At 40.6% G+C, this 27175-nt stretch overlaps 1 protein-coding gene across 6 annotated transcripts in view; it reads left to right on the forward strand.

Moving 5' to 3' along the window:
- The first annotated feature begins 9811 nt into the window (after positions 1-9811).
- The window catches only part of TANK (TRAF family member associated NFKB activator), a 43336-nt gene continuing 25972 nt past the window's right edge, over positions 9812-27175 (forward strand). Inside the window, exons 1-3 of one of the 6 annotated variants that reach the window (XM_088146643.1) lie at positions 9812-9829; positions 19710-19846; positions 26925-27083. In XM_088146643.1, the coding sequence (XP_088002769.1) occupies positions 26985-27083 (99 nt within the window). In that variant the 5' untranslated portion in view covers positions 9812-9829; positions 19710-19846; positions 26925-26984. Of the gene's footprint in view, positions 9830-12861; positions 13528-19709; positions 19847-26924; positions 27084-27175 lie in introns of those variants that run through there. The other 5 variants (XM_007427566.4, XM_025166274.2, XM_007427567.4 and 2 more) reach the window with 5 other exon arrangements.

The following is a 27175-nucleotide window of genomic DNA, read 5'->3' on the forward strand; positions in this document are numbered from 1 at the left end:
TTTTCATATGATCAGTAACATTTTTTTTCCTTCCTAGCATTTTTCCTGCATGTTCAGGGTCCGCTTTTTATTAGATCAAGTGGATGTTGATATGATCAGTAACATGTCTTCTTCAAGTTAACTATAAAGTCTTCTTCAAGTCAAGCTTGATTGCTGGTGAATTCATGGACACATTCATTTCATTGGCAGCAATATAAGTTTGTCAATCAATTCTTTTTTGATGTTTCTTTATTTCCCAGTCTAGCCTCCAGCAGTAGGATTTCTCCCATCTAACCAGGCCTGGCTCTGCTTCATTTTTTGAAATCAGCCAAGGTCAGGTGGTGATGGCCATCTACCTTTTATGGAAAGGTTAAGAAAAAAAAAGTTAATCATCCCTTCCTGTTAAGGCAGGCCACAACAGTTAATAGAAGAAGACCCAATTCACTTCTTAAGCCTGATTTCCCAATTCCTTTGCAAATTGTTTACAGAGCAGTTGAATGGCCCCCATATGCCCCCATATGTTTGCAACGGTGTTATCACTTTATTATAAGATTAATAGGCTTTTTTTTAGAAGGATTGTTTTGTTTTTCCAATATGCTGGGCTGTTTGACTGGCTGAAGTTTTATTTCTTCAGTTTATGAATAAATAAACTTCTCTCATCCAGTAATTTGAAAATGGTTGGCATTCTATTTGGTGTAATTGGTAGATGGAAGGAAAATAATTATGTTTTTGTAATATAACTGATACATTCAACATAAGGCTTCTGATTTAATAGCCAACATGTTCTCTTTAAGTGACTCTTTAAGGGAAGAACTGAATAAAACAACAATAACAGCAGCAATAATTATAATAATGAACTATAATGACACCCATTCCTTTGTTATATCTCACCTACCATTTAAGACTATTTCTTTGGAATATACATTACTCTATAGAAGAATGAAGATAGATAATGGTGTGATGGGGGCAGGGAATGAAAAGGAAGTTATTTTTGTTTATTGCATTTGTTGTAATTTGTAAATAAAGGTTATTTGAAATGGAGTGCAAGTAAGTATTGTATTATACTTTTAAGTATTATACTCCAAGGATTGTGATAGTTGAGACTACTGTGAAATTCTTCTTAATTAGTATCGCTGTTCCTTATTTTTGCTATCTCTCTCTCTCTCTCTCTCTCTCTCTCACATACACACACACACACACATGAGAAGAATATGATGTGTTTCAGTTTTAAAATGTTCTGATATATGATGGAGGTGAAGAAGTGATCTGGTAACTGAATGACTTTCCTGGCAGAAGAGAATCTGACAGGATGGCATTTTACTAATTAAGAAGAGTGCTGGACTAACCAGATGGGAGAAATGCAGATTGGAACTTAAAAAAAAAGATGGAAAGGAAAAACAAATAAATACATAAAATGAAAATATCAGAACAATGATATTGTAGGCACTTGGGATATATTGGATGAGGGTCAGCACACCGCGAGCATAATTAAAAGCTTTCCTAAGAGCTAGGCAGAGAAGACACAAAATTAGGAGGCAAGGAAGAAGAAGAGAAGAGTTTGCAACTGAACTGGATCAGCAGTCTGCAGAAAGGTGCACGTATCGGGTCCCGGATCCACTTGCAGGAGAAGATGCCACCTGTAGAAAAGTCTGTTGCACAGGAAAAGCCTTCCACCTATCCCTCCATCAAGCACATGCCACAAAATATAATCCAGGTTAGTCTGGTCCCAAGAGCTAACACATGTTAAGGGACTGAATCCAAATATTCCTAACCAGTGCTATTATTGTGGATGAAGTCTGTCTCCAGAAAGTTGATATTCTTCCCTTTCTCACACAGTATAATGAATATATTTTTTAAGAGAGGAAGAGTTACAGCCCCCTACCTCCACCCCCCGTAATACTTTTCTTATTGCATCTAGGACTCCCTGAGTGCATTTGTAACATCTCACATTCTAGGGATAGTGCCCTTTTCCCCAATTTTACTGGTAAATTCTAGGAAACTGGACACTGAGGGAATTGGGATAACTGTAGTGGCTGGTGGAGAGCAACATCTCCCTTCTAACAAAGATAGTCAGGCGCTCGTATCACCCTTAAGAAGAAGGGCTGCCAAATGCAGGGGGCAGGGGGAGGGTGTCTTTGATATCACCCTGCTGAAAATCATGCCAAAGAAAAAAGAAAAGCTGGAGATGGTATCCCCCTGCCCCCTTTGTCACCGGAAGAGACAACTGGGAGTAGGACAAGCCACCAGGCTCAAGAGCCAACACAACAGCTTCACCCTGAGGAAGGGGGATTTTTCTCGAGGCCTGTCTGAAGAAATGGCTGATGGGTATTGCCTGAAATTATTTATGCAGTTTCTATATACTCATAGTTATTATAATCTGCTTGGTCACCCGCTGTTGGGCTGTAACATGAATGGTTGGAATTTTTTTTTTTTTAATCTCATAAACTGCCTTGAGAGCAAATGCCAGGATTAGTAAGCAACTGCTTATCTTAGGATGACTGGGAAAGGGTGCAAACGAACTGTAAGGAGTATCTTCTGAGAAGATTTGGATGGGAAGTTGGCTTGCCTTCCATGATGTTTCCATTCAAATCATTTTTAAAAATCACATATCTGGAGCATGAGCACACGCTACACAATTGTGCTTTCTCTTTTCTCACTGCTTGGTATTCTGTGTCTCCTGGCTGTACGTAGCGGTATCTACAGAGTGCTTTTGCGTGTGCTCCATGAGTAGCTGCTCTATTGCCAGTTGCCCTGCTAGAAGATTTAATTTCAGGTGTAAGAAAAAAATATGGCTATAATTTCAAATGCCAATAGAATTCGTTAATGTAAGTCAGAATGAATATGCTAAGTTTACTTCCACACAGAAAAGTGCTATCTGATTCTCAGTCTTTACTTGGAAGTATGTCTTATGAATAGGAAAAGTACTTACTTTCAGGTGCATGCCTAGGATGAGTTTCATCAGTGAAACAACTACCAATTCGGGGGGGGGGGCGTTTTTCAGTCCTTTAATCCACGTTGCACCTTCAAACAGGTATTCCTGAGAATTCTTATTTGCTTTCAGGTTAGATCTGCAGACTAAACTGTATAAGCTAAAGTTATACCTTTCTTGCTTCCCCCGCCCCTGCCGGTACCACTCATAAAATTTCAACACAAAGCTCTTTTAAATGATAACAAATTCAGAAATTGTCAGACAATCCTTCTTATAAAAATGATCTTGGATTTCTTATGAGCAGGCAGCCAACAGAAAATGGGTACAGTGTTAGAAGAACAGGTGTGTTTTCATTTGAAAGAAGCCGCAAGATATATGAAAATGACTTAGCAGCTGGTGAATAAAAGAAATTGAACCTGTGCCAAGCAAACTGGTGTGTGTGTGAGAAAGAGAGAGAGAGCATGCACACACGTTTTTCATTTACTAAGGGCTTGTCCAGATGGCATCTTCCCCTATGGCTGGTTTAAACCGGAAATAGTAGTGGAAAAAGTAATGCAATTAATCGGTAGCAATTAGCCTCTTGCTTTAGACCTCATTCACTCTTTGGGATTTTTTCATCTGTACTAAACTTTAATCTCATCTATCCCTTGGACTAGCAGAGATAAGGACAACATACTTTACTAGGAAAAGGCGCAATTATGGAATTATTCACCACCAAAAAATGCAAAGGATAATTAATGCAAAAGACAATCACACATCATCTAATTTTAATTATAAATACTAGCAATACAAAATGATTGGGTCATGAGGAATTACGTAATAGAACAGTAATTATTTTATATAGGAATGGATACCTATTCCCGTATTTAACAGTGTATTAAATTTCAAATGTATTTAAATATTTATTTTGAATACCTTTATACAAAGTATATTTTCATACACAAAATGAATTTCTAAACATACGTTATCAAAATGTATACATCTCTAAATGCAATTTAGAGTACATTATAGATTTTAATGCATTTTAGTGCTTGTTTTGAGAAAAGAATATTACTGTAAAATTCAGAAAAGTGTGAAATCCAAAAGATAATACATTCCAATCTGCCCATTAGTCCAAGAAGTATGAATTGGGTCAGGACAGGAAAATATTTCTAATCCTCCCACTTTCTTATTTCTATTTTTATGTATTTGATTTATATTTTGTCTGTCATTCGGAAGCTCCAAGTAGCATGTATAGCACTCTCTCCTATTTTTCCCCCCAACAACCTTCCTGTCAAATAGTTTGGGCTGAGAGAGTGTGCCTGGCCCAAAGTCACCCAGCCACCTGGGGCGGAGAGCAGACTAAAACCTGGGTCTCCTTGCTCTTAGTCCAACCTCTCAACCCCTACATCCCCCTGGCTCTCATATATGTCCTAGGTTGGCTTTATTTTGATGGTTTGGGTTCTTGCACTCAGAGACAACACTGCAGTAAAACTTCCCTTAACTTTTACAGCCCTGTTCCATAAGTTAAATGCCACCAAGGAAAAGACCATTTCCATTACTGCTATCAATATCAATGTCATCATCATCATTTCTCACCTATACTGAGGAAGCTGAAGGAAATCACCGTTAACTTTATTCCTACAATACCGCTCTGCAATAGATTGGGCTAAGAGAAGGGACTGGCCCAAAGCCATCCCGTGAGTTCCTTGGTTGCCCTGACATATGGGCTTTGAAGCTCAACAGCACCACTTTGAACTGTGCTCAGGAAACAGACAGCAACCAGCAAACCTCTTTAAATATTTAATGGAACTCAGTGCTCTTCTCCCTACCTGCTCCTCCAGGCAGAGCTGGGAAAGAGTCTCAGGACGCAACTTGGCAAGCTCCAGACAGCCAGGGGGAGGGACCAATGATCTGACTCCACTGCCCAGGTTGCTATGGCATAACTATGATTCTGATGGGCGGGGCCAATGAACAGCCAAGTAGCTGAATGGAGCTGGAGTTTGCCAGTTTTGTTTTGGTTTTGCATATTTCAGGAATGGTAAAGATGGCACATCACCATCACAGTGAATCACCTTTGCATAGCCTCCTCACAGTTGCAGTGAGGCAAATCATAACTGTTTTTAGTCTTGGCTCTGTAAAATTGCAGCTGGTACGATGGGGAATTTCAAAGCTGCAATGGCCCTGTTGTGCAGTGAACATAAGCTTGGCATTCACCATGCCTGCTGTCCAGAATCACCTAATTCTAGAAAAGCCCCACTCTCTTTTTAGTTCATCTGAAAATTAAATGTGCAAATTGCATTATGTTTATTTCAGAAAATTTGTCTGAAAAGCTGCGGATTTTTTTCTTTCCAACTGTTATAACAGCAATTGGAAAAATCATGCACTAGTGACATTTCATTTTCAAAAATTTCTTCTGAATTTCTTCTGTGGTTCAGCCTGACTATATCCCCTGCAAAAACACGTTCCAAATCAAGAGAAATTTGCTCGAGATATACAAGTTGAGGCTTATTCGATAATCTGCTTCCATTGCAGCTCTTATGCAAATAAACTCAAAGCAATCATTCATGACAACATGAAGGTTTTTTTTCTGCAAGATTATAATGTGACTGAGAAAGCCAGAAGCCTTTATAATGGGTTTAAGTCAGTCAATTATGTTTTGATTGGTTTGTTTTCAATTTACCAGATTTCATGATGGCATTGGATGTGTGTTTGTGTGTTAGCCATCTTGTGAATATTTGGTAGAGCTATGGAGTAGAGATGTTTTAATAAATAATAAAAAGCATAATTAGATTTTGCTTTCATTTCATATCACATGCCTTCATGTTGCCATCTCTTCTACAAAGGCGAACGGTGTTTTCATCCATGATTGTGATATTAAAGGGCTCTTGTGCACTTGTCTATTGTGCTGCACAGAATGTGGAAGAAGGCCATATCAACATTTAACACACATTCTAGACAATGCAGATGCTATCCTGAGCTCCAGCTCAAAGAAATGAAGAAAAAAACTTCCTTAAAAAACGCTTAAATAAGTTCAGGAGCACCTTGGATCAGATGACTGTTGCCTCTTGAAGGTATCATCATGAGCTTTTCCAGACATGGAAGCATGGGATGGAGAAGAGAGAGTATCCTTCTCAACTGCCACCATTCAGATCTGACCCTTGGAAAGTGTCACTGCCACTTCATCTGACTATGTGGATCAGAGACCAGGATCTCTCTGTGGCCTAAACAGTTTTCCATCCTCACTGCTCCTTTGAAAGTTTACATTCTTGTCATGTTGCAGAATCATACTCTCTTGCAGAATGACCAGAGGCAGGGGAGAAAATGTCTTTATTCTGGAGACCTATCACTAAAGAGCCAAATATTGCTATTTTCTAGACCCTAAATCCTCACAAGAACTGCAACATTGGGCTGCCTGCCAACTTAAACAATTGCCAGTAAGCCTGATGATCCGGTTGCAATCAAATAGACAGAAAAAAGCAGTAACCACTCAAAAATCTTTAAGAAACAGATTTTTCATGTTTAAACAATTTCAAAAGAGGGCTTGTTCTACACCCATCAATATAAGGAGCAGGAGTATTGTTTTATTTTGAAACATCATCAAAAGTGTTAAATAAATCCAAGAACTATTATCTGAAATGATAGATTTAGGAGTTGCTTTCAGGTGCTTTTGTAGAACAATACTTATTTCTTCCCATCCCCTTCAGGTTTTACTTTTATTAACAGAGAGACAGACAGAGAGAGGAAGACTGCCATTCTAAATCTTTAATTTAATACTTGTCACCCCCACCCATGTATGTTGAAGGAGATACCTCTGCCAGTGTGGTATGATCTGTTACATTTATATTATTCCCTTCTATGCCAGATCTCAAGATACAGCTGTGAAAGAATCATTATAAATCTAATCCTGCAAAAAAAACAAAACAAAAAACAGGTCCCTTCATGAGTTATGCAGTTCAGTGGAGTTAGCCCATACATTCACCATCTAGTCACAAGTCGTTAGGGTTGGTGGCTCCCACCCATTGGCTAGTTGGCACTTTTCCGACAGCAAACATCTCACCGAGCCACAATGGTTGGGTTCTGGCTTTGAACATGGTGCAAAATTAGCCACAATGATCTGCAAACCAAGGAGTATGTTTGGAGTTCTATGTGAATAAGTATGATTGGCATACAAATTATGGTTAAAACAAGTCATATATCAGTGCAATGTATGAACTCATTCTGTATGTGTAGCCTAAACAGTTCCCCATCTTCACTGCTCTTCAAAGAACAGTCATGATGCCCTGAATGATTGGAGCTGTCAGCCCTTCAAGGTAGGCCTGGTCAAGAAACTAGGATGAGCTAGGATGAGAAAGACCAAGGTTCAAGACTACCTTCAGCCATAGAAAGTCTCTGGGTGATGTTGGATTCTTTAAGTCCTACTTAATGTTGTGAGCTAAAATGAAGAATCCCTTCCATGTTGCTTGAGCTCCTGAATAAAAGGTGGGACACAAATCTGACACATAAATAAATATAAATCAGTGAACTATGAACTGGCCTGAAATGCAGAGAAATCAAAAGATGTTCATGTAACCATGAATAGCTATAAACAAATATACAAACCAAGGAAAGTTGGGGTAGGGATTGTTTTGATTCAGTCCTTTTTGCAGGGTAGCTTTTGACTACAAAAATAATAAACATAAATTATCCATTCCACCATAGTCTCAAAGACATAAACGTTCAACTCAAAGCACATTTTTCAGTCATAACAAAAGGTACTATTTTGCCATAGTGACTGGAAGGAATTGGGGAGGGGGGATTTGGGCTTGAAATGGATGTCCCCTGCAGTGTTCATGCACTGAGATCAATTCTAATTCAGTTGCAATGACACAAGAGTTAATTTCTCCACAAATTATTTGCAGGAAATTCTTCATTTCATTTAAGTAATTAGTACTATGTTTTCTATATAATATTCTGCTAATAATATCCAGAAATTATGCAGAAGAAGTAGTTTTATTAAGCAGGTTCAATGAGGCACACCCCGAAGTTAGCACCGATAGGACTATAATAGTCAGGCAATCTGATCCAATTCATGGTTCCATTAATTAGTTCCACAGAATGTTCTCTAAAGTCTTCCAGACTACGGAGGCCTGCCCCCCCAAAAAATCCCCCCAAATCTGCTATGGAGGGGCTGGAAATCAAATTCTTACATTTTTACGAACAACTATTCAATATATGAACTTAAAACCTCATGTTTCCTGTTTGGTATAAACAACATGATAGTAATATTATAAATATAGCTGCATATTCAACATTGTGCAAGAGGATTTCTGCTCACGCAACAGGATTTGTATTATACTTCACACACTGTATTCTTGCATAAGTCCTCCAAATCATCAGTTAACTGGGAAAATCAAAAGAAGTATTTATTCCTATCTTAAGCTACTAAATACCAAAGATCGAGGTTTTTTTCACTCTCATCAGCTTTTAAAACTGTAATTCTATTTCTGTGGCTCCTATATTTTTGTCTGGCACTCATCTTCAAGACTGAGTGTCTGACCAAACACTATCAGATCTGCTGATGACTTTAAATTTACTTTCTCTGAATGGTTCAACTTATATAAAATAGACTGTATCATCGTTCCACATTTGGCTAAGTGTAGATAAACTTTTACAGCCATCTGTTTATGAATTATGTCTACCATGATGATGGATGATACAATTGATATAGTTGATACAGGCTGTGTATTTGTGGATCCCTGCAGTTAAGAAACTTTCCCTGATATCTTTTATTCTGTCCTTTGTTCTAGAAACTTGTACTAAGTTTCTTAAGTCATTCTAACTCATACAGACGAGAAGTCTTTTCCAGGAAAAAAAAATGTTTTCTTATTGGCCAACACAATAAAAATACAAACAGTAGCTCCATTGTTTTATTTGCAGCTGTTCAAATTCACGCAAAAGCTATTCTTAAAATAGTTGTTGATTCACTGGACTGAGATTTTGCTTTAGGATAATCTACTGCATTAGTTGTTTATAATTTGATTAACTGATGTTTTTAAATTTGTAACTGGATTTGTATTTTACATTCTAATGTTCTGCAAAAGGGTGCACCTCAGTGTTATATATCAGTCCTTTTACCCTAGAATCTTGCAATGGCTTTGAGCTAAGCACAAAAGAATGAAGTGTTAATTTACTACACTATAACCAATTCAAAGGCTCATACAGAACTTTTGCTACAGAAACTTCCAATTATCCAGACTGGGTACCATTCAGATTTGCCACCTGACTTATGGCCATGGAGTGGCTCAGATTCCACCACAAAAAGGTGATTCAGAGTGTGCAACACCACTTTTCAAAATGTGAGAGTGGCAACTCCTTTTCAGTCTAAAATTTTTTCCAAGAAAGGAGGGTGAGCATTCCATGTTAAAAAAATACACGTAACCTATATGTAGCCTTCCAAATCTGAACAAACTGTGGATCTGTCCCCAGAAGATGTTTGTGGTTATTTTTCATAATCTATCAAATACATTTGGCCCAAATAAGTCTTATAACATACTCCTGAGTCCCTGGTAATTAAAAATCTTTCAACATCTTCACCTTCAACTCACATTCACAGAAGCTTTAGAGTAGTGCATGGCGTTATCAACAGGATATTAAAGTTCTACGGCTAGTTTACATTTTGTTTTCACTTTAAATTCTGATTTAGAGAGAGTGCAATTTATAATGATCAGCTCTCTGTGGCTACATACAAGGAAGTCTCAAGTGGGGGATTTTTCAGTGGAAGTTCCCAGCTAACATCAGTCATTACCCAAACAAGATAGAGCTGTACTTCTAAGCTCCTATTGAGGAAACTTTCTGAGAGCAAAATAGGAATGGAAGCAGACTAAAAAGGTGCATTGCAAAATGACTTGAATAATCTGCAAAGCAAAGACTGCTGCTGCTGCTAAGATATGAAGTTAGAAGGTATGTACTCTGCATCAAATCTAAATACTAAAAAAGGGTGTGGATCTTATAATTCACTTTATATTTATGGCCTACTTCCTTTACATGCTTCAGTTTAAATAATTACAGTTGGGCTATCTGAGATTCTTCTGCCCTTTTATAATTTTATAAAAAATAAAAATATTAACACTGCAATTGGAATTACTGATAAAAATCTAGGACTGCTCTTCAACAAAATGCCCCCAAATAAAGCATCACAACTTATTAAAACAAAACAGAATGCCTGAATTAACCCACGTTTCTTTAAACTGTATTTCTGTTCATGAGGGCACCAATTCCTTCTCCTATCCAATGTATCTTCTATCTGCAATGCGAACTTCCTCTGCCTCTGTCTTAAAATGAAATTTCAAATCTTTACTAATCCTCCTAAGCACTCAGATTAATAGATTATTAATTTATTATTATTATTCAATCATTATTATGCTGGGCACAACAATGCGTCAACATTTTATAATGATGGCTTAGTTTGGAAAGGAAACTGTATTTCAGTGCTAACAACATCAGAATAAAAGCAGTAGGCCCAGCCCATTAGAAGCAGTACCATTTCATGTGGTACTCAAATTTGTTTCCTTAGAAAATTTTCCAGTATTAAATTATATGCATTATTCCCAGGTAAAGATTTATCCTAGCAGTCGCCCAAGGAAAATCATCTAACTTTTTTATTTTGCTACATGAATATCAAGAAGGACATGGGCAGGAACAGATAAAAAGAGCTAGAAAAAAAAAATAACCTCCATTCACCACTAATCTAAACTTGGGCATTACCCTTCCCTGAACAGAGGAACTTACTTCTTGAGTAGCCATGAAAAACTGTGGCAACAGGAATATCAGCAAAGACCAGGGAAGTTCTGTGAAAACAGCCAATCAGCTTTTTAAAAATGTATTCTAAATATTATTACCTCTTATGCAACAATTCTCCTGGTACTGAACAAGGTCTTAAGAAATATGATGAAACACATTAAAATAATGCAAGAATACATAAAATAGTTAATAAAACAATGGCTGTTAACTGGTTCAGCTATGCCATCATGAGCTCTCAAATGCTGGGGGTAAATAAACGGATTTTCATTTCACAGCAATTGCTATTCAACCATAGCAAAAGTTGGCATATGCTCAATTTCTAAGCAGAGGGTGTTTCAAAGAATGATACAATAGAAAAGTTCTTCCACGCTGATATAAAGCGAATGTCTAAAGGAAGTGGAACAATCAGGTGGGCCTTTAATTATCCCAATGAATAGGTGAATATGGTTTCTCTATCCATACAGAATGAAGTCTCCCACCCATTAATTTGGACAATATCCATTCAGATTCACCTATACAGTTTTGTGTTTAAGGTAGGGTAACTGCACAAGAAAAGCCTCATCTAGAAGTATCCCGTGCTGGTAGGGGGTGGCATTGAAAGTTCTCTCTCTTCTCTATGTGTGCTACAGTCTAAGTGCCTAAATTAAATGCAGATATGCTGTTCACATAATCTGCTGGTCACTTTTTTCACAATAGACCTATTACCTAAATAGAGTTAGTTCATACATGATAGTTCTTTTAATTATTCCAGGCTATAGGTTTAGTGCTTTTAACATTTGTACAATACCTTGCAATAATATATGTAATCATTATATAAATGCATAATTATATATAATCTATCCGGCATCTCAGCTCTGTGATAACACACCAAGGTTTCTTCCTTTTTTTGCAAAAATACCCATCTGCACACTTTGATAGGGGATAGTTTTTTTTCTCCTGTGGTAAGATTCTCTTCCTTATTAAGAATCTCTGCAAAATCTATATATGGTCTTGTTTGTTCTGATGGCATCAGCTGCAACCTCCTGTTTTCTGCAGCAGAACATGAGAAATGGGCTTAGATCACCAGAACAGGATTGTTCCACTTAGGCCACATAAGATCTGCAAATCAAGATGGGCTCGGCTGACCAATTTTGCCTTTGTGCTAAAGATTTTCTCTCTCTCAGCATTCTGTTGCAGCAAGCAAGGCAGGCTGCAAAGCCTATATGGAAGTGTGCTCCATTAAGCACAGCTACTTCCAAATGAATTTGTCTGTGCCCCATCTTGTTTTCCTCCTTCCTGCAAACACAATGTAACTAGCTTTACAGGGGATCAGAACCACTTTCACTTATCTTTTACATATCTGTTGCAGAAGCCAAATATTTAGCCACTAATATGATAAAATAAACTTATCATACAAAGCACAGTCCAAATGTTTAGTCTTTGTTACAATTAAAGTATAACAAGTAAGCCAGTATCAGACACCAGACTAGTTAATTAATGGAAAATACTGGAAATATCAGCAGTTATTGTCTCGTAAGTGTTCATCTATTGAACTGCATCTGCAAAACACATTGAATCATAAACTAGTCAGCCACATCTCAGTCTAGCATAATGTACAGCCCCTACACGTACCCCACCCCCACCCCATGGTTCAGTATACGTTCAATATCAACTTATGGTTCAATATGAGGTCCAAACCCAGAAATCTGGGATAAGTTAACAACAGATGCACGATACAAACACTACATCTTTCATAACCTGGCTGCAAATATTCCAAGAACTGCTCTGTGAGAGCAGACATACAGAAACGTCTACCCATTTGCTGCTATTTAGTGATCATCCAGATTTTTGTAGCCCAGATAGGGTAGGTGTAGCAAATAATCGTCAGGACAAGTACAGCTTCTATGTACACAAGGCTCTAGTTGTCCATTGTGGTGGACACTTCACAATAGCTTACTTTAGAAATGAATAGCTAGGCTGCCACAACAGCTCAGCCTGACCTGTCAACCAGGTCACTGCCCCCTCTGGCCCTTTGGATGTTGAACAAGACTGGGCTCTGCTCCTCCCAACCACCATACACGACTGGATGATAAAGCAGCATCTCAGTTGAAGTGAAATGCGTTGGCCTTCCGGAATACAATAACCGTGTTGTGTTGTGTTGTGTTTTCTTCCAGGGTAGGGGTTGGTATAGCCTAGGGGACCATTGGAGGATTTCCGGGTGGCCTTCCGACCTTGTATTCTGAGAGCGGCCAAAGGGGATACGAGCTTCTCTCGTGAGGGAAACGGAGAAGGCAGCGGCGAGGAGGAGCGCAGGCCGACGACCTTCCTGTTGTCAGCATCTTCCCCTCGCTAGGCGGTGCAGCGGCTGGGACTGGGCGCAGCAGCCCAATTCTCCCGGCTGCGTTACGTGCCAGGGAAGCGGGCGGGCTACCACGGGCAGGAGTTAGACCTGCCGTCATCTTCCCTCGCTCCCCGCTCGCCCAAGCCTGGGAGGCAGCAGCCCCCGCCGCCCCCTTCTCTCCAGGCGGTGTGCCGGGCGGGAAAAGACCCCCTGCACCGCGCTGCCCGGACGGGGCAAGACGGCGAGAGAGTGAAAGCTGCGAGGACAACCCACTGGCCTCTGTCTCCGACTAGGACAGGCAGGAGGAGCCCGTCGGGGAAACCAAGAAAGCCCGGGGGAGGCCCGCAAGGCCGAGGTCCGCGCCCCCGCTGAGCCAGCCCAGCTGCCGAGAGCTGGCAGGGCTTCACGCGGCTGATCACATGGCGGCGGCGGCGGCGGCGGCTCAGCAGGAAGTTCACTCTGTTCCTGGGCGGCGCGTCGGAGTTTCGGTCTTGCTCCAGGGCGGTCGGAGCGCGTAGCCGATCTCGGTGGGGGCTTCGTAAGTTTCTTCTTGCCTTTGTAACTCGCCCGCTAAGCAGCCGAGCTTGCAACTTTTCGCCGACGCTCTTAAGTGTATTGTTCTGCCTTTGCTCCAAGCCACATGAATACGACGGTTCTTCTTTCCTCTCGGTTCCCCCAAAGTTTCTCTCTCTTCCCCCCCGCCCCTTCTTACTCTGTAGTTTAGCTAGCGATTTTGCTTCCGTTTTTCTTTCCATTTTAAGCCCTGCCTGCTTCTCGTGTTGGGTATTCTCTTCATGCATTCCCTTGGCAGAAAATTTACCCAGCTGCCTTTTAAAAGCTGCCTTGTAGCTCTAACCGGGCAATTGTAAACAAGCTTGCTTTCTGGTCCGTCTCCACTAATCCACAGGCAAGTGCTTTCGATTTGAGTCCTGTGCGTAGAAATGCAGCCCAACCTATAACCTTTATTTTCCCGGCCCGTTTTGCCATTGTTTGCCAGGGCCTTTGGAGTCAGTCAGAAAAACGCCACAAGCTTGTTAAGTGAATTTCAGCGCGTCTTGTCATTCATAGATTTCCTTACAAAGGCGGAAGCGTCTGCGGAGGAGAAACACTCGGGCGCTCGAGGGGAGAGGTGGCTGGATGGCTGCTTTGTGTAAAACCAGTTATACCTGGAGCAAAGGGATCGCTTGTTGATTTCCTCTTATAAGTAACACAAAAAGAATTGGGTGTCTCGTAGTCTCTGGGTGCTTAAGAACCAGTTGTGGAAGGGCCGAGGACCGGAGAAAACTTCCTGTTCCTTGAATTCAGACGTGAAAGTTTTTTATTGGGAAATCACAACCTCCGAGAAATTCCAATGGGCGAGTATTTGAGAAACCAGTTTGCTCTTTCTTCCTAGAAAGATTGCAACTGGAATAGAAGTCCTGAACGCTGTGAAGTCCTTCCTCCAGTTTCCCTGAATGAAAAGATGGGGACTCGGTTCTGTGGTGAACCCATCTTTGTAGTGACAGAGGTGGAAATTGCCTTACTGAAGCTTTGTCACAAATCACCCCATGGACACTATTTTCTGAAAGCAACAGAAACACATCCAATTAAGTCAAAACATTTGTTTATGATTAGTGTGATGTGTGAATCCAGCCACAGATTTTGTACACCATTATTTAGTGTGTTAGGTGAGTCCAGTCAATTGTGGTTTCTCTGAGAAGCCGTAGCTAAACAAACACCATGGTTCTGTTGAAAGAAATCAGTGGGAATTATTTTTTAATCAGTATGCATAGGACTTAACTAAAAGGGCTAGATATCTGTAGTCTTGTGTACATTAATTTAGGAGAAAACTCCTTTAAAGCGATGGGAATTAATTCTAGTTGGATCCATGTGAAGGGCAGATCATCAGGCAAGTAAAAGATGCTCTGATTGCTTTCTCTCCTTGCCCCAGATGACATGAGTGTGACATGCAAGAGTAACGTTCTCCCTCTCTTTGGATTCAAGACTCCTGGACACTGCCTGGACTAGTCCCCGCAGTTTTCTTGGCAAGATTTCGGAATTGGTTTGCCCTTGCCTGCTCCTTCCCAGGGCTGAGAGAGAGGGACTGCCCCAGGGTCACCCAGCTGGGTTTGGGACTAGAGCTCAGGGTCTCCCGGGTTTTTGCCTGATGACTTAACCACTATATCAGCTAAAAAACAGCATTCACATGCACACATCTTCAAAGTCTAGATCTTCTGATCTAGGGATGGGGTTTGAATTTGGAAGCTAAACCAAAAACATTATGTCTGGAGATATTCTTATTGATATAGAAAATATTCGAGTTCATCTTTCATATGGGCATAAATATATGGATAATAACTTTTATTAAAGTAGAATGGATTATATCCTCCATTAAAGCCAAGGGCCTGCAGCTTTAGGCTGACAACTTTAGAACCTGGGCCTAGGAACAGAGCTGAGCCTCTACGTACAAAAGCCACAGGTGGCACGGGCAGAGGAGATACTCTTGCCCCACTGGTCTCCAGTACTCATCAGGCTGTAATGCAGATTGTTTGCATCAGATGATGTGCAGACCATACCAGCTTATTCAACAAATCATGATGTACAAACTGACAAATCCTAAGTTATGTTGCTTGAAAAAGTCTATTCCTCTCTCCAGATCTGGAATTAGAAAGTGATATCCATTCAGAAGATTGGGCTGGAAGATGGTGACAAAGCTAACATATCATGCTCAACTACAATGAAGGTTGTTTAGTTACAGCTTAGTATATTATGTGCTAGTTCAGCCACCATTTTTAAGCAAACTAAGCTTCAGGTGATTTTGAACCCAGCCTAATTCGATTTCTCTCCTCCTAAAAATGGTCACTGAAAATATCTGTTTAAATAGTTAAACAGCTTAGGCATTTGTCATAATAATGTAGATGTTAAAAAGTGCATAGAGAAGGAATACAAAAATTTCAGAGAGATTTGTATCATATCAGTTCAACTACACTGATGAGTAAGGCATGTATGTGTGTAAAAACGTACTTGTATTCTGATGCTAGGTTTAAATTCTATCAAAACATGTCAGAATTACTTTCAGCAATGAACAAAAGAGAAGGGTTGTAGCTTTCTCTCCTAATTATGATAATAATTAGTTTCATGCAAAATTAAAGAATTTCAGTTAAGTATGATCATCTTAGATATTTTTAAAAGGAAATTTATCACAAACGTATATGCATGAAAATAACATATTTTTAAACAAGTTATCTATTTCATCGTTCCTGCAAAGAAAAAATGGAATATATTAAATGTAGAATAAGCATTATATTAATTAATGCAATTGTTACTCCATTTTCCATGCAGTACTGGCTAGCCTTTATGATTCTCCCATTGTATCCCCACAACAGCCTTATGAGGAAATGTGCATCTTCTAGCTTTAAAAGGTCGTACTTGATAGTCACATTCCAAAGAATGGGGGATTGGACAGAATGAAGACTAACTTTGATTTCATTCTCATGTATTTCAAATGACATGTTCTCATTATTACTCTCCAGTCTCTCGATTAACAATTTCACCCTTCAGTCATACAATCTGATAATTCTTGAAGTTACCTGGTGGTTACACCTTAAGTTTTGGAAGTCTTGGAAGAATAACACAGCTCTGGGGGTTTGAGCTGTGCATCTCTGAGCTAAGAGAGTGACTCATTCAGAATCATCTAGTGAGTTTCATGACCAAATAGAGACTGGAATTATGCTCCTAGTCCAACACTCCAGTTTGTATATCATGAAGACTTACTAGACTATTCTTAACAGTGATGTTTAGTTTGTTTGCTTTTTCTACACCTGCCATTCTTCTCTCTTTACTTCTTTGAACTGCTTTTCCTTCAGTCAGATTTTCCATCTCAATGAGCTACTTTGATTTTCAGATATTATCATTTGGTTCAATGAGCTTTTGAATCCAGTTAAATAGTTCTCCCTATTTTGTGTACTTTGCTTTGGTTGGTGAGTTTTTGGTGTGGCATGCATTATAAATATATTTATATTTTTATCTGTTGTTGACTTGAACAAAAAAAGCTTCAATAGGCAGCTCAGGAGCAGAGATTCTGTCTGGACAAATCTTCCATTTCTTTAAAGGCTTAAAGGAGATACATTTTTCTTTGATGGCCTATGGGAGAAGTTAAAGCTGTGATGCTTTTTTCTTTCAAAAAATGCTCATGTTTCAGGGGGAAAAAGGCTGACCCCAGAATGGCAACACTGGCAGATGCCAGAACATTCATTTTCCCCAAAAAACATTCCCACAAACCCTATTAAATGAAAAATATTTTCAAAACATTGCCAAAATCTTAAGTGAAAATGCTGAAATTTCATTCAAGTTCTCTTGCAGTTTTGGAAGTCTTGCTTGAGATGGCTGGTGTGGGTCTTCCGGGCTGTGTGGCCGTGTTCTGGAAGTTTTGTTTCCTAACGTTTCGCCAGCATCTGTGACCGGCATCTTCAGAGAGCAGGAGCACAGACAGGAGCAGTTCTCTCAGGCTGGGCACAAAACTTCCAGAACATGGCCACACAGCCCGGAAGACCCACACCAGCCATCGTATTCCGGCCGTGAAAGCCTTCGACAATACCTTGCTTGAGATCTTACTGAAATCATGCAGGATTTAGTGAACTTGTAAGATTCTGGGCGATTTTCTGGGAATGAGATGACGTGTTGATGCTTATGGTCCAAGCATGTTAGAAAGCTATGAAATATGGAAAAATCCTTTCTCCATATTTCTTTTTCAAAACCTTGTATCTCTAGTTTATATTGAATTTTATTCTTGTTGCAAGCAATATCCCTTTCTCGCAATACAGTATGTTGCAGAACTGTCTCAAAAATAACAAGGTTTAAGGATGTTCATGAAATTATCCTGTGATATTAGACAGTGTCCTGCAAATGTAAATGAAAATAATTATTTTGCAATGCAGACATTACTTGTATATATTTGTGTCCCTCAATGGATCTTATCTGTCTCTTGTAACTGAGCATGGAGAGGCATGTCCTAGATTTTCAGTAACTTCTTGTGAGAATTGCTTCTTTTTATTTCTGCAAGGCATAACTTGCAATAGTTTGCTAAGCAGTGCATAAGTATCTTCAAGTTAATTGTGAGGAAGCCACAAATGTAGCTTCAAAACATAGCATTGTATGTATGGATGCAAAGAATAAACCTTGTTTATCGGGAGATTTCCTTTAAATACCATATTTTAAGTGGACAGGTGTGACCCAAATAGCATTTGGTTCATGGCCTGAAACAAATCAACCACTTTTGTTTGTTTTTAAGTTAATGTTCATGCCTATTACTTTCAAGGAAGAGTGGAAAAAATAAGGTTGAGAAATGTTTCACCAGGGACACACTAAGTCTAAGATGGATTATCATTTTGGAGAACTGTTTTCCATATCTCTGATGGTCTTGCATATTTAAAAAGCTGCATTGGCACAGTTCTCTGGCATTTCCTTACCTGAAGCTCCAGTAAAACAAATAAGTTTGGAAAAGAATCCAGTCTTGTTGTTCTCATTTGTTTCAATTAGACTTCAAAAAGTTTCCTGACCATTCAAGCTGATGCAGTACAGCTATAGTATTTCTCTTGCTCCCATAATATGCATATTGTGTAGGAATAATTCTTTGGAGGTCAAGCAGTTAGTGATTAAGAGAAGGCTTTTTTGGAACTGGTACTCAAGGAGGCTTCCCAGCATCTCCTTTTCAACTTTTCTTTTAATTATACTGGATAACTGTTTTTGTTCTGCCTCTGTTTTTCTTGTATAATGATTTAACTTTAGATGGTTTTCAAAGCAGCCTTCCCCAACTGGGTACCCTCCAGAAGGATGCGACTTTGACTTCTGCCACTTGTTGCCATCATCTTTTGCTGGTGCCAGCTGAGAATTATGGGAGTTGAACTCCAACACAACCAGAAAGTGTCCTGTTTGGAAAGACTGTTTTAAAGGCTTCTATTGCAATCTTGCACGTGCCTACTAAACTCTGTGGTCAGTGGGGATTACTCTGAGATAACTGGTTTCTTCCCCATTTTATTTTGATTAATTGCATTATACAAGACAGTCCATTTTCAAATAAATATATGAAAAATAAAAATGAACATTCATTTTTGTTTTACCCCCAGATAACTGTATATTGAACTGCTACCGATGTGACAGTTAAGCCCAACTTTCTTCTGCAAACAAGCCAAGTTTTAAATCCATTACAACAGGGATTTTCAGGCTGTGGAACCTGTTAGTTAAAAAAAAAAAAAATCCCTGATCAAGAGGCAAAGCTCTAATGATAGAAAATTGGGAATAAAACTAAACTGTGTTCACTGTAATTTATTTATGCAAATTTATGAACAGAAATTGTTTAAATTTCACAAATATAGATGCGCCAATTACTGTCCCAGAAAGTTCCTCCGATTATTCTAAGTATTAAAAAAACCCCTGTTTATTGTAAATGCAAAACTAAAGATTCCAGCATACAAAAGTTAAAACTAGAATTTCACAATTCTGTTGGTGGTTGATGTTTCAACCAAACAAATCAAAGTTCAATGACTGGGATATGATTGCTTGAGAAAAATTGTATGGATGCCCCTGGTTGCATTTGAGTGAGCAATTTTGGCTTTGCCTTTAGCCTTTCACAGAATCTCATCAAGTTCTTGTGGAGCCTTAAGGCTCCATGGAGCACAGTTTCTGAACCCTCTACTATGACTTAAAATAACTTATCCTCATTTGGTTTTCCTGTTCTTCCAGGCCGGAAACCACTTTTCTCCATACTTTTCTCCGTAAAATATTACTAGTAAATTGACCCAAAGGATGTCATGACTGCCATTCAGTGTCAGAAATGAAAGCCGTCTGGTATAAGCAAAGCCGTCCCTACCATTAGCAAGGTGAGGAGTCCCTAACTATATACTACTAAGACTTTCGTGTCTGTAACCGTCAATTGGGTGAAACAGTGCATCATAGGGCAACAGTTTTTGAACCAAGGTACCTCAAATGGGCTAACTTACAGAATGCATCCAAAATCTGGGACCCATTACTCCCATGGGATTGAATTTTGCAGAATTTGTGGCTGCTTCAGCACTGCTGTCCTGCTGCACCGCCATGGTCAGCCCAGGTCACATGATCATCATGGGCATATCCCCAGTCTCTTTCCCGCCTCCCTCTGTCCCCTGTGCCCAATTGGCTGGCAGCAAGGCTCAACAGGTGAGTGGCGATTGGCTGCTTTGGAAATGAGGGAGAAATTTGAAACCTCTTAACAGCTGTGGGTGTTGAGGAAAGGATGAGGGAGCAACTTGGATGCCTGTTGGTGAGATAGGGATAGCGGGGGGGGGGGGCACCAGCAGTTGACAGGTGAGCCTTTTTCCTCCCTCAAAGGAGGGTCCTTGGGGACATGCCAGAATGGGGAATGGGGGTGCAGTTTTCCTCATGGTCTGCAGTTCCTTTTTTCCACCTCCCCCCAGCAAAGTGGCAGGCAGTTCCGTGGGTCAGTTGAGGAGGAGGAGGAGGTGGCAGCAGCTTCACGGGGGCTCTCCTGAGGGTCGTGAGGGAGGGCAAATGGTGCAAGCCTATAATATATGTGGAAAGGAGAGAGGGAGGGAGGAAGGAATCCCCAACCTCTTTCCTGCTCCCTCTGGCCCCTTTGTCCAATCAGCTGGTGGCAATGCCCAATATGTGAGCGGCAGTTGGCTGCTTTGGAACTGAGGATGAAATTTGAAATCTCTTAACAGTGGGGGGTGTTGAGGGAAGGGTGAGGGAGCAACTTGGATGCCTGTCAGTGAGGTAGGGCTGGCTGGGGGACACTGATGGTCAACAGGTGAGCCCTCTTCCTCCCTCGAGGGAGGGGCCCCTTGGGGACACACCAGAATGGGGAGCAGGAGTGCAGTTTTCCTCATGGTCCGTGGCTCCCTTTGTTCCACCTCCCCCCAGCAAAGTGGCAGGCAATTCCGTGGGCCAGTTGAAGAGGAGGAGGAAGCTTCATGGGGCTTTCCTGAGGGTCATGAGGGGAGGGAAAATGGAGCAAGCCTATATTATAGGGAGGGAGGAAGGAAGTTAGTTTTCTGATGCTCCCTGCCAGCTTCCCACAAACAAAGTCAGTGGGGAAGCCAGCAGCAAGTCGCTCACACTCCCACTGCTTTTTTGCCCTTAGCCATTCTCTTTCTCTCTTTAGGTAAGGACATATCTCTGAAACAATGACCCAACGAGTCATGGGTGAAGGGGAGGTTACTTTTGAATTCAGGTGTCAAAATACCTTGGGCATTCTATGAGCAGGGCCCAAGCATTTTTTTTAAAGAGGCAGGGGGTGGGCAGATACAAGCCTGCAGCTTCAGCTTCCTTTCAGATAGTGTAAATTTAAACCATCGAATACTGCTTTGTGATTTGTATTTGTATTTCTAGACAGGCATGAACAGGATAGTTTATTTCTTTTGCTAGACATGCATATGGAATTTATCTTTGGGGGCTGCCCGTCCTGCCAGCAGGTCTGGGTCCTATTATCCCTGAGTTGGGATCAGTTGTTTCCCTCAAAGGATGGGATGGCAACTGGAAGCTGTGGCGTCCCTTCACAATCTTCAGGCCCCCTAAACCTTCCCCCAATGCTTAGTCTCATGACAGAGTATGAGTTCAAATGCTTTCAAGGAGAAACAGTGCCCACAGACTGTGTACTGTATTTTTCCATTCTTCTGAAAAAATGTTTTTTCTATTTTTCTCCCAAAGACTATATTTTATGATTCCTTGTTTATTTAAAGAAAAAAAAGAAGTACCTGACATGGAAGCCCTGCGAAGCAACTGAAATGATCAAGGCCAAGCATCTGTTTCTCTCCGTAGCTCTAGTCCCTCCTGGCCAAGTGACCCGATGCATTAATTAGCAAGAAGATGCTCTCATTCCCATTCTGTAGACGTGCACATTTGGCAGAACAACGCAAATATCTTGGTAGTTCCCCCACTATGGTGTGGATGCCAATTTGTGACATTTATCAAACTCTGACACATTTGGCTACTGTTGGGTTGGAAAGCTCAGCAATTGTAGAAACATAACACCATGGCAACAGTTGTCATAAATATAGAATTAATAGTTCCATAGGGCTCTAATCCTGTACCTTTTCTCAAGGGATTCAATGGGGCTTACTTTTGAGTTAACATGAGCATTGTTGGACCATGAAACGTTCTCTCATTGAGTTAGCAAATACACTCAGAGCATGGAAAGAGAACAGCAGTAAGACCAAATCCAGTATGCCTTCTCAGTCTTACAAGGGGGAAGCGTTCATTTTGGCCAGGTCAAGTGAAGCGTTTGACTAGTCCTCTGCAAAAATACTGGGTAGCTTTTGGTCAGTCATTTGAGGGGTGTTCAGATCCCACTCTTTCAGGATGGTTGCACAACAGATAGGTTTGCCTGGAAACGCTCTTTGGCCTCTTTGAGTTCCCTCAAGCAAGTTCCCAGGTAGGAGATTAAAGGTTGGCAACCCAAATCGCTTAAGCAGCCACCTTGAGCCTACAAATTGCAGTAAAGCCCTTTGAGTTTGGTGACACTTATTGAGTTAACAAGCTTGGGAATGCACTATTAGAAATCTTTATAAAGCATTGTGTGTCAGCTGAAGTGAATGTAAAGGATCTGAGCTGTTACAGCTTATAGGAGTGAGTAAGGGCTCCTTAAAAAAAATAGTTTTCCCTCAATGATAAATAGGGAAGCAAAAGAATGCTGGTGCCAAAGTTGACTCTGTTTAAATTAGAAATTTGTCACATTTAATTAATTGTGTTCTGGAAGCTGTTCTTGTTTGTTTGGTATGAGATCTGAGGAAAGATAATTGGTTTTGGTTTTTCAACTAGCATTAAATCTGTGGTTAAAGAGAGTTGTGCAGCATTTTGGTCTACACAGGGAATAAGGACTGTTCCTCTCTTTAGTAACTTTCATTACTGGTGTTGCATTAGATGGTCTGATATTTTAAAGAAATTACAGTGGCAATTTGAGTATTTCCCTTACATATTCACACTACATCTTGTATTTGTGTTGTCACATGGCAGCATGCTGTAAACAGGCTAAGCTAATAGATAAAGCTCCTAAATACTTTGTCCACTGATCACTTAGGTTTAGTTCTAGTAACACTTTAATTTTTTAACTATTTTTATTCCATCACAGTTTTACTGTAATAGGGTGAAAATAGACAGGAAATTATATTTGACTGCTTTTTGTTAGCTGGTTAAATTGTAAATTGTCTCAAAATCCAATATTTCAAAGGACAGCCCATTGTAATAGTAAAGGTTTTTGTAATTTGCAAATTACAGATGCCTCCTTGGTTACCCCAGTTTCAGTGTTTATCAGTCTGTTTACAGGCACAAGTCAAAGCCCTGATTGTGATTTTAAAGCCATATGTGACTTGGAGCAAATCAACTTGAAACACTGCTTTTTCAACTCATGAATTTATCCAGGTGTTAAGATCTTTTGGAAAAACTGTTTTTTTTCCCTCTGCTGCCTCCTCTAAAGTCACACTTAGTGGGAAAATGAAGAAAGGCCTTTGAATGGTTTCTCCCGAGCCCTGAAAGTGCCTCTCCAAGACAGATTGGTCTATTTCTCTCTCTGTTATAGATGTTTCTATTAATTTAAGTGTTTATTGGACTGTTGAAGAGTGTTTTAACCAGGATATTCTCCTTTTTGTTGATTTTTAATACTCTTTTAATTAATTTGTATAACTACATTATTATTAGCCACTGAGTACAATTTTCAGAAGGAAAGTATGGTGAAAATTTTATAAATAATTATATCTAAATTTGTTATTTATTCTATATATGCTAGATTACTAGGTCTAAACATTAAAGCCTGCGGCTAAGGGCAGTGTGCCTATGAAAATTTGATGGCGGGGATTGACAGGGTCTTTCCTTTGTTCATTAGCTTCCAAGGGTCACCTCTTACTAATCACCAAAATGCTGGACTAAATGGACCTTTTGATTGACAGAAAAGGATCTTCCTATTTCCTTTGGGATAAATTTCCTGCTCTCACTGTAGGGCATGCAGTTTTGTTCCTTTTTCTTGCTCTCTTTATATATATTTCAAATTTGGTCACCACCCATCTCACTAGGGAGCAGCTTTGGGTGGTTTATAGTAAAAACAAGAATAAATATTAATTAAAATACAATTAAAATACAATAACCATATTCATACATAAATAATATCTTCCAAGATACTGCTGGTATATATTAACCTACAGGAACATCTTCAAGGTACTAGCCACCCCCAGGGTTGATTGCCCCTCTTCACGCCCCACACGAGTTGGGAGAGCCAGGTCTTTACCCCATTCTGGAAAGTCAAGAGTTCCATAGGGCAAGGGCAACAGCAGAGAAGGCTCTCCTCCTGGGCCCTGCCAGTTGACATTCTTTCATCGATGGGGTCCATAGCATACCCTCTCTGCTTGACCAGGTGGGACAGGTCAATATAATGGGGGTGAGACAGTCCCTCAGGTAGCCCAGTCCCATGCCATGTAGGGCTTTAAAGGTGATAACCAATACTTGAATTGGACCTGGAAGCAAACTGGCACCCAATGCAGCTCCTGCAGCAAAGGTGTAACATGTGCCATCTTTGGGGCACCCAAGATTGTCCACGCAGCTGCATTTTGAACCAGCTGTAGCTTCCGGGTACTCTTCAAGGGTAGCCCCATGTAGAGCACATTGCAATTGTCTATATGGGAGATGACTAGGGCATGAGTGACTGACCAGACTGATACACAGGAGCCCCCAACCATCTTACCAGGGTTCAGCTGAAGCCTGTTGTTCCCCATCCAGGCCCCCACAGCCTCCAGGCACCATGAAAGGGTAGTCAAAGTCCCGGAAGCCTTCTAGCAGTAACTGATGCTTTTTTTTTTTTTTTTTAATAGGTTCAGCTTTTTAAGGGTAAGGTACAGTGATGTCCATAGGATCAGAATGCATCTCAAGCTTTATTATTTTTGTTTTCCAGAAAAGGGCAACATGTTGCAAAGTATACACATACCAGATGCACAACTCTGGGAAGTCTTGCATCCCTCTGACCTGGTTCATGTGTCCACTAAGCCAGGGTTTGCTTAATTGTGATTTCTTGAATAAGCCACAAATGGTTTTATTCACTCAATCTGCTTTGCCCAAACCAAACAACCCCCCTTATGGCTTAAACCATATATGACCCCTGCTGGTCATCCAGGAAAATGGATAGTGCTTTCAGCCTTAAATATTTACAGTAGTTCCCGAACCGGGGCCCATGGACTCCTTGGGGACTGTGGAGTTATTGCAAAGGGTTCATCTTATATACCAAACATGCAAAACAAAACAAAAACCTCTCACGTAGCTCCTCTATAGACACTGATGTTGCCTGGAGTGAGGTAAGAGGAAGAGAAATGCCAGGCTGGATTAAGAGGGAGATTGAGAGGAATAGCACTAGCATGTTTAGACTGGTTCTTCCTTCCTTCTTCCTGGCCAGTGGCGGTATTTCTCTCCCTCCCAGCATACCCAATCTATGCATGGCTTTACCCACCATAGCAACGTTCCTGGCATTATTTCTGGCTGCAATGTCAGCAAGCTGCCCACAGATGCTCTCACCCCCTAACAACCTGTCAAGGCCTGCGAGGATGGCAAGCTCAGGAAAAAAAACCCACTTTCTGGAAAGTTCTTTATTGGTCACAGGGTGAGGTAACAGAATCTTAAAGCCTGCCAAAGCAATTCTTCAGCTAAGTCTATACCTAGCATAATTAAGATGGAGTCAGTCTCTTTCTCATGCTTTCCCCTCCCATGGACTCAAGAATCTCTTCTGTTATAGCCCTTAGTTTCCTCCCCTGTGTTCTCGAAGCCTGTCAAGCATTCCGTCACACAGCCCCATAACCACCACAGGGGCTCCAATTGTGCCCCTACTTTGCTGTTCTGGCTACTCCACAGGGCTTCCCTCACATCCCATCAGTTCCAACCTTCTCTTACATTTTCTTTCTCCCATCACCATTGGACCCCTCGGCCTCAGCTCTCAGCGATATACCAGCTGCTTCCTCTAGCCCAGTGTTTCTCAACCTTGGCAACTTTAAGATGCATGGTCTTCAATTCCCAGAATTCCCCAGCCACCCATGCTGGCAGGGGGATTCTGTGAGTTGAAGTCCATGCATCTTAAAGTTGCCAAAGTTGAGAAACACTGCTCTAGCCCCTTTTCTCACTGAGGGATGAGAGGAAGAAGCCATACTGCAAAAACAGAGGAATTGCCCCCAGGTCCACCCACCTGATCCCTCTCCACCACACCAGCAGGATTTCTCCTTCACCCATCTGGAAACTCCCACTGTGCATGCCAGCTGATGCTCACCTGGGTGGTCAGCCTCACCTGTATACACACATGCACCACATTCTGCTAACTCCTAGCAGCAAAACAGGGAGAGCGCTGTTGCCTCTTTAAGCATGTGCAAAAGGAGTCCTCACCCGCATAAGGAAATACATGGGGGCGGGGGGGGTCATATTAAAAAATAATATTGATGGCTTGTTTATAGCTTCTTGATTTGTTTCTGGGGGGTGGGGAGCAGGGATGAATGGACAGGGGGAGATATTGTCGCTGCGTTTTTGGACTGTTTTAGTGGGTTGCCAGAAGGCTTGCTTTTCAGAACATGAAAATAATAATACTGTACCCTTCCCTAGACTGAATAAATAGTTGCATCTACATGGAAAACTCCATTTGTAATTGGTAGAATCCAAATTGATTTAAAAGCATTATTTGTGGTTACTGAATTCATAGTAGCTTTTTGTTTCATTTTATGTAACTGCTATCTGGGTTGGGGGGGATCTGCAATTTTTTTTCGATGTTAAAAAGGGGTCCTGAAATAAAAAAGGTGGGCAACCCCTGTCCTAGGAAAAAAATTCCAAATAGCGTTGAGTGAGGATCCACCATATTGCTGCATTAGTTGCTCCTTTCTCTGGACAAATGTGGAAGCAGCAAAAATAGTCTAAAATAACCAAAAATTTTTTCCTTTTTTTAAAAAGAAATTTAACCAGATCTGCTGCCTTCATAATCTCTTCAGTGATGAAATATTGCTGGGAAGTATGGATAAAAATATTGCAGAGCAGCTTAATAAGGCATATGAAGCATTTCGACAGGCATGCATGGAGAGAGATTTTGCTATGAAAGAACTAAAACAAAAGGTATGTATGCGCCTGGTATCTAACCCTACAAGTTAAGATTACCTGTACGACCACTTCTGAAAAAAAGGTTGACTCAGATTTCCTACACAACA

Source organism: Python bivittatus, unplaced genomic scaffold (assembly GCF_059951505.1).
Source record: "Python bivittatus isolate LINGU-HERP-01145 unplaced genomic scaffold, Pbiv_v1 ctg000480_np1212, whole genome shotgun sequence".
Taxonomy (NCBI): Eukaryota; Metazoa; Chordata; class Lepidosauria; order Squamata; family Pythonidae; genus Python; species Python bivittatus.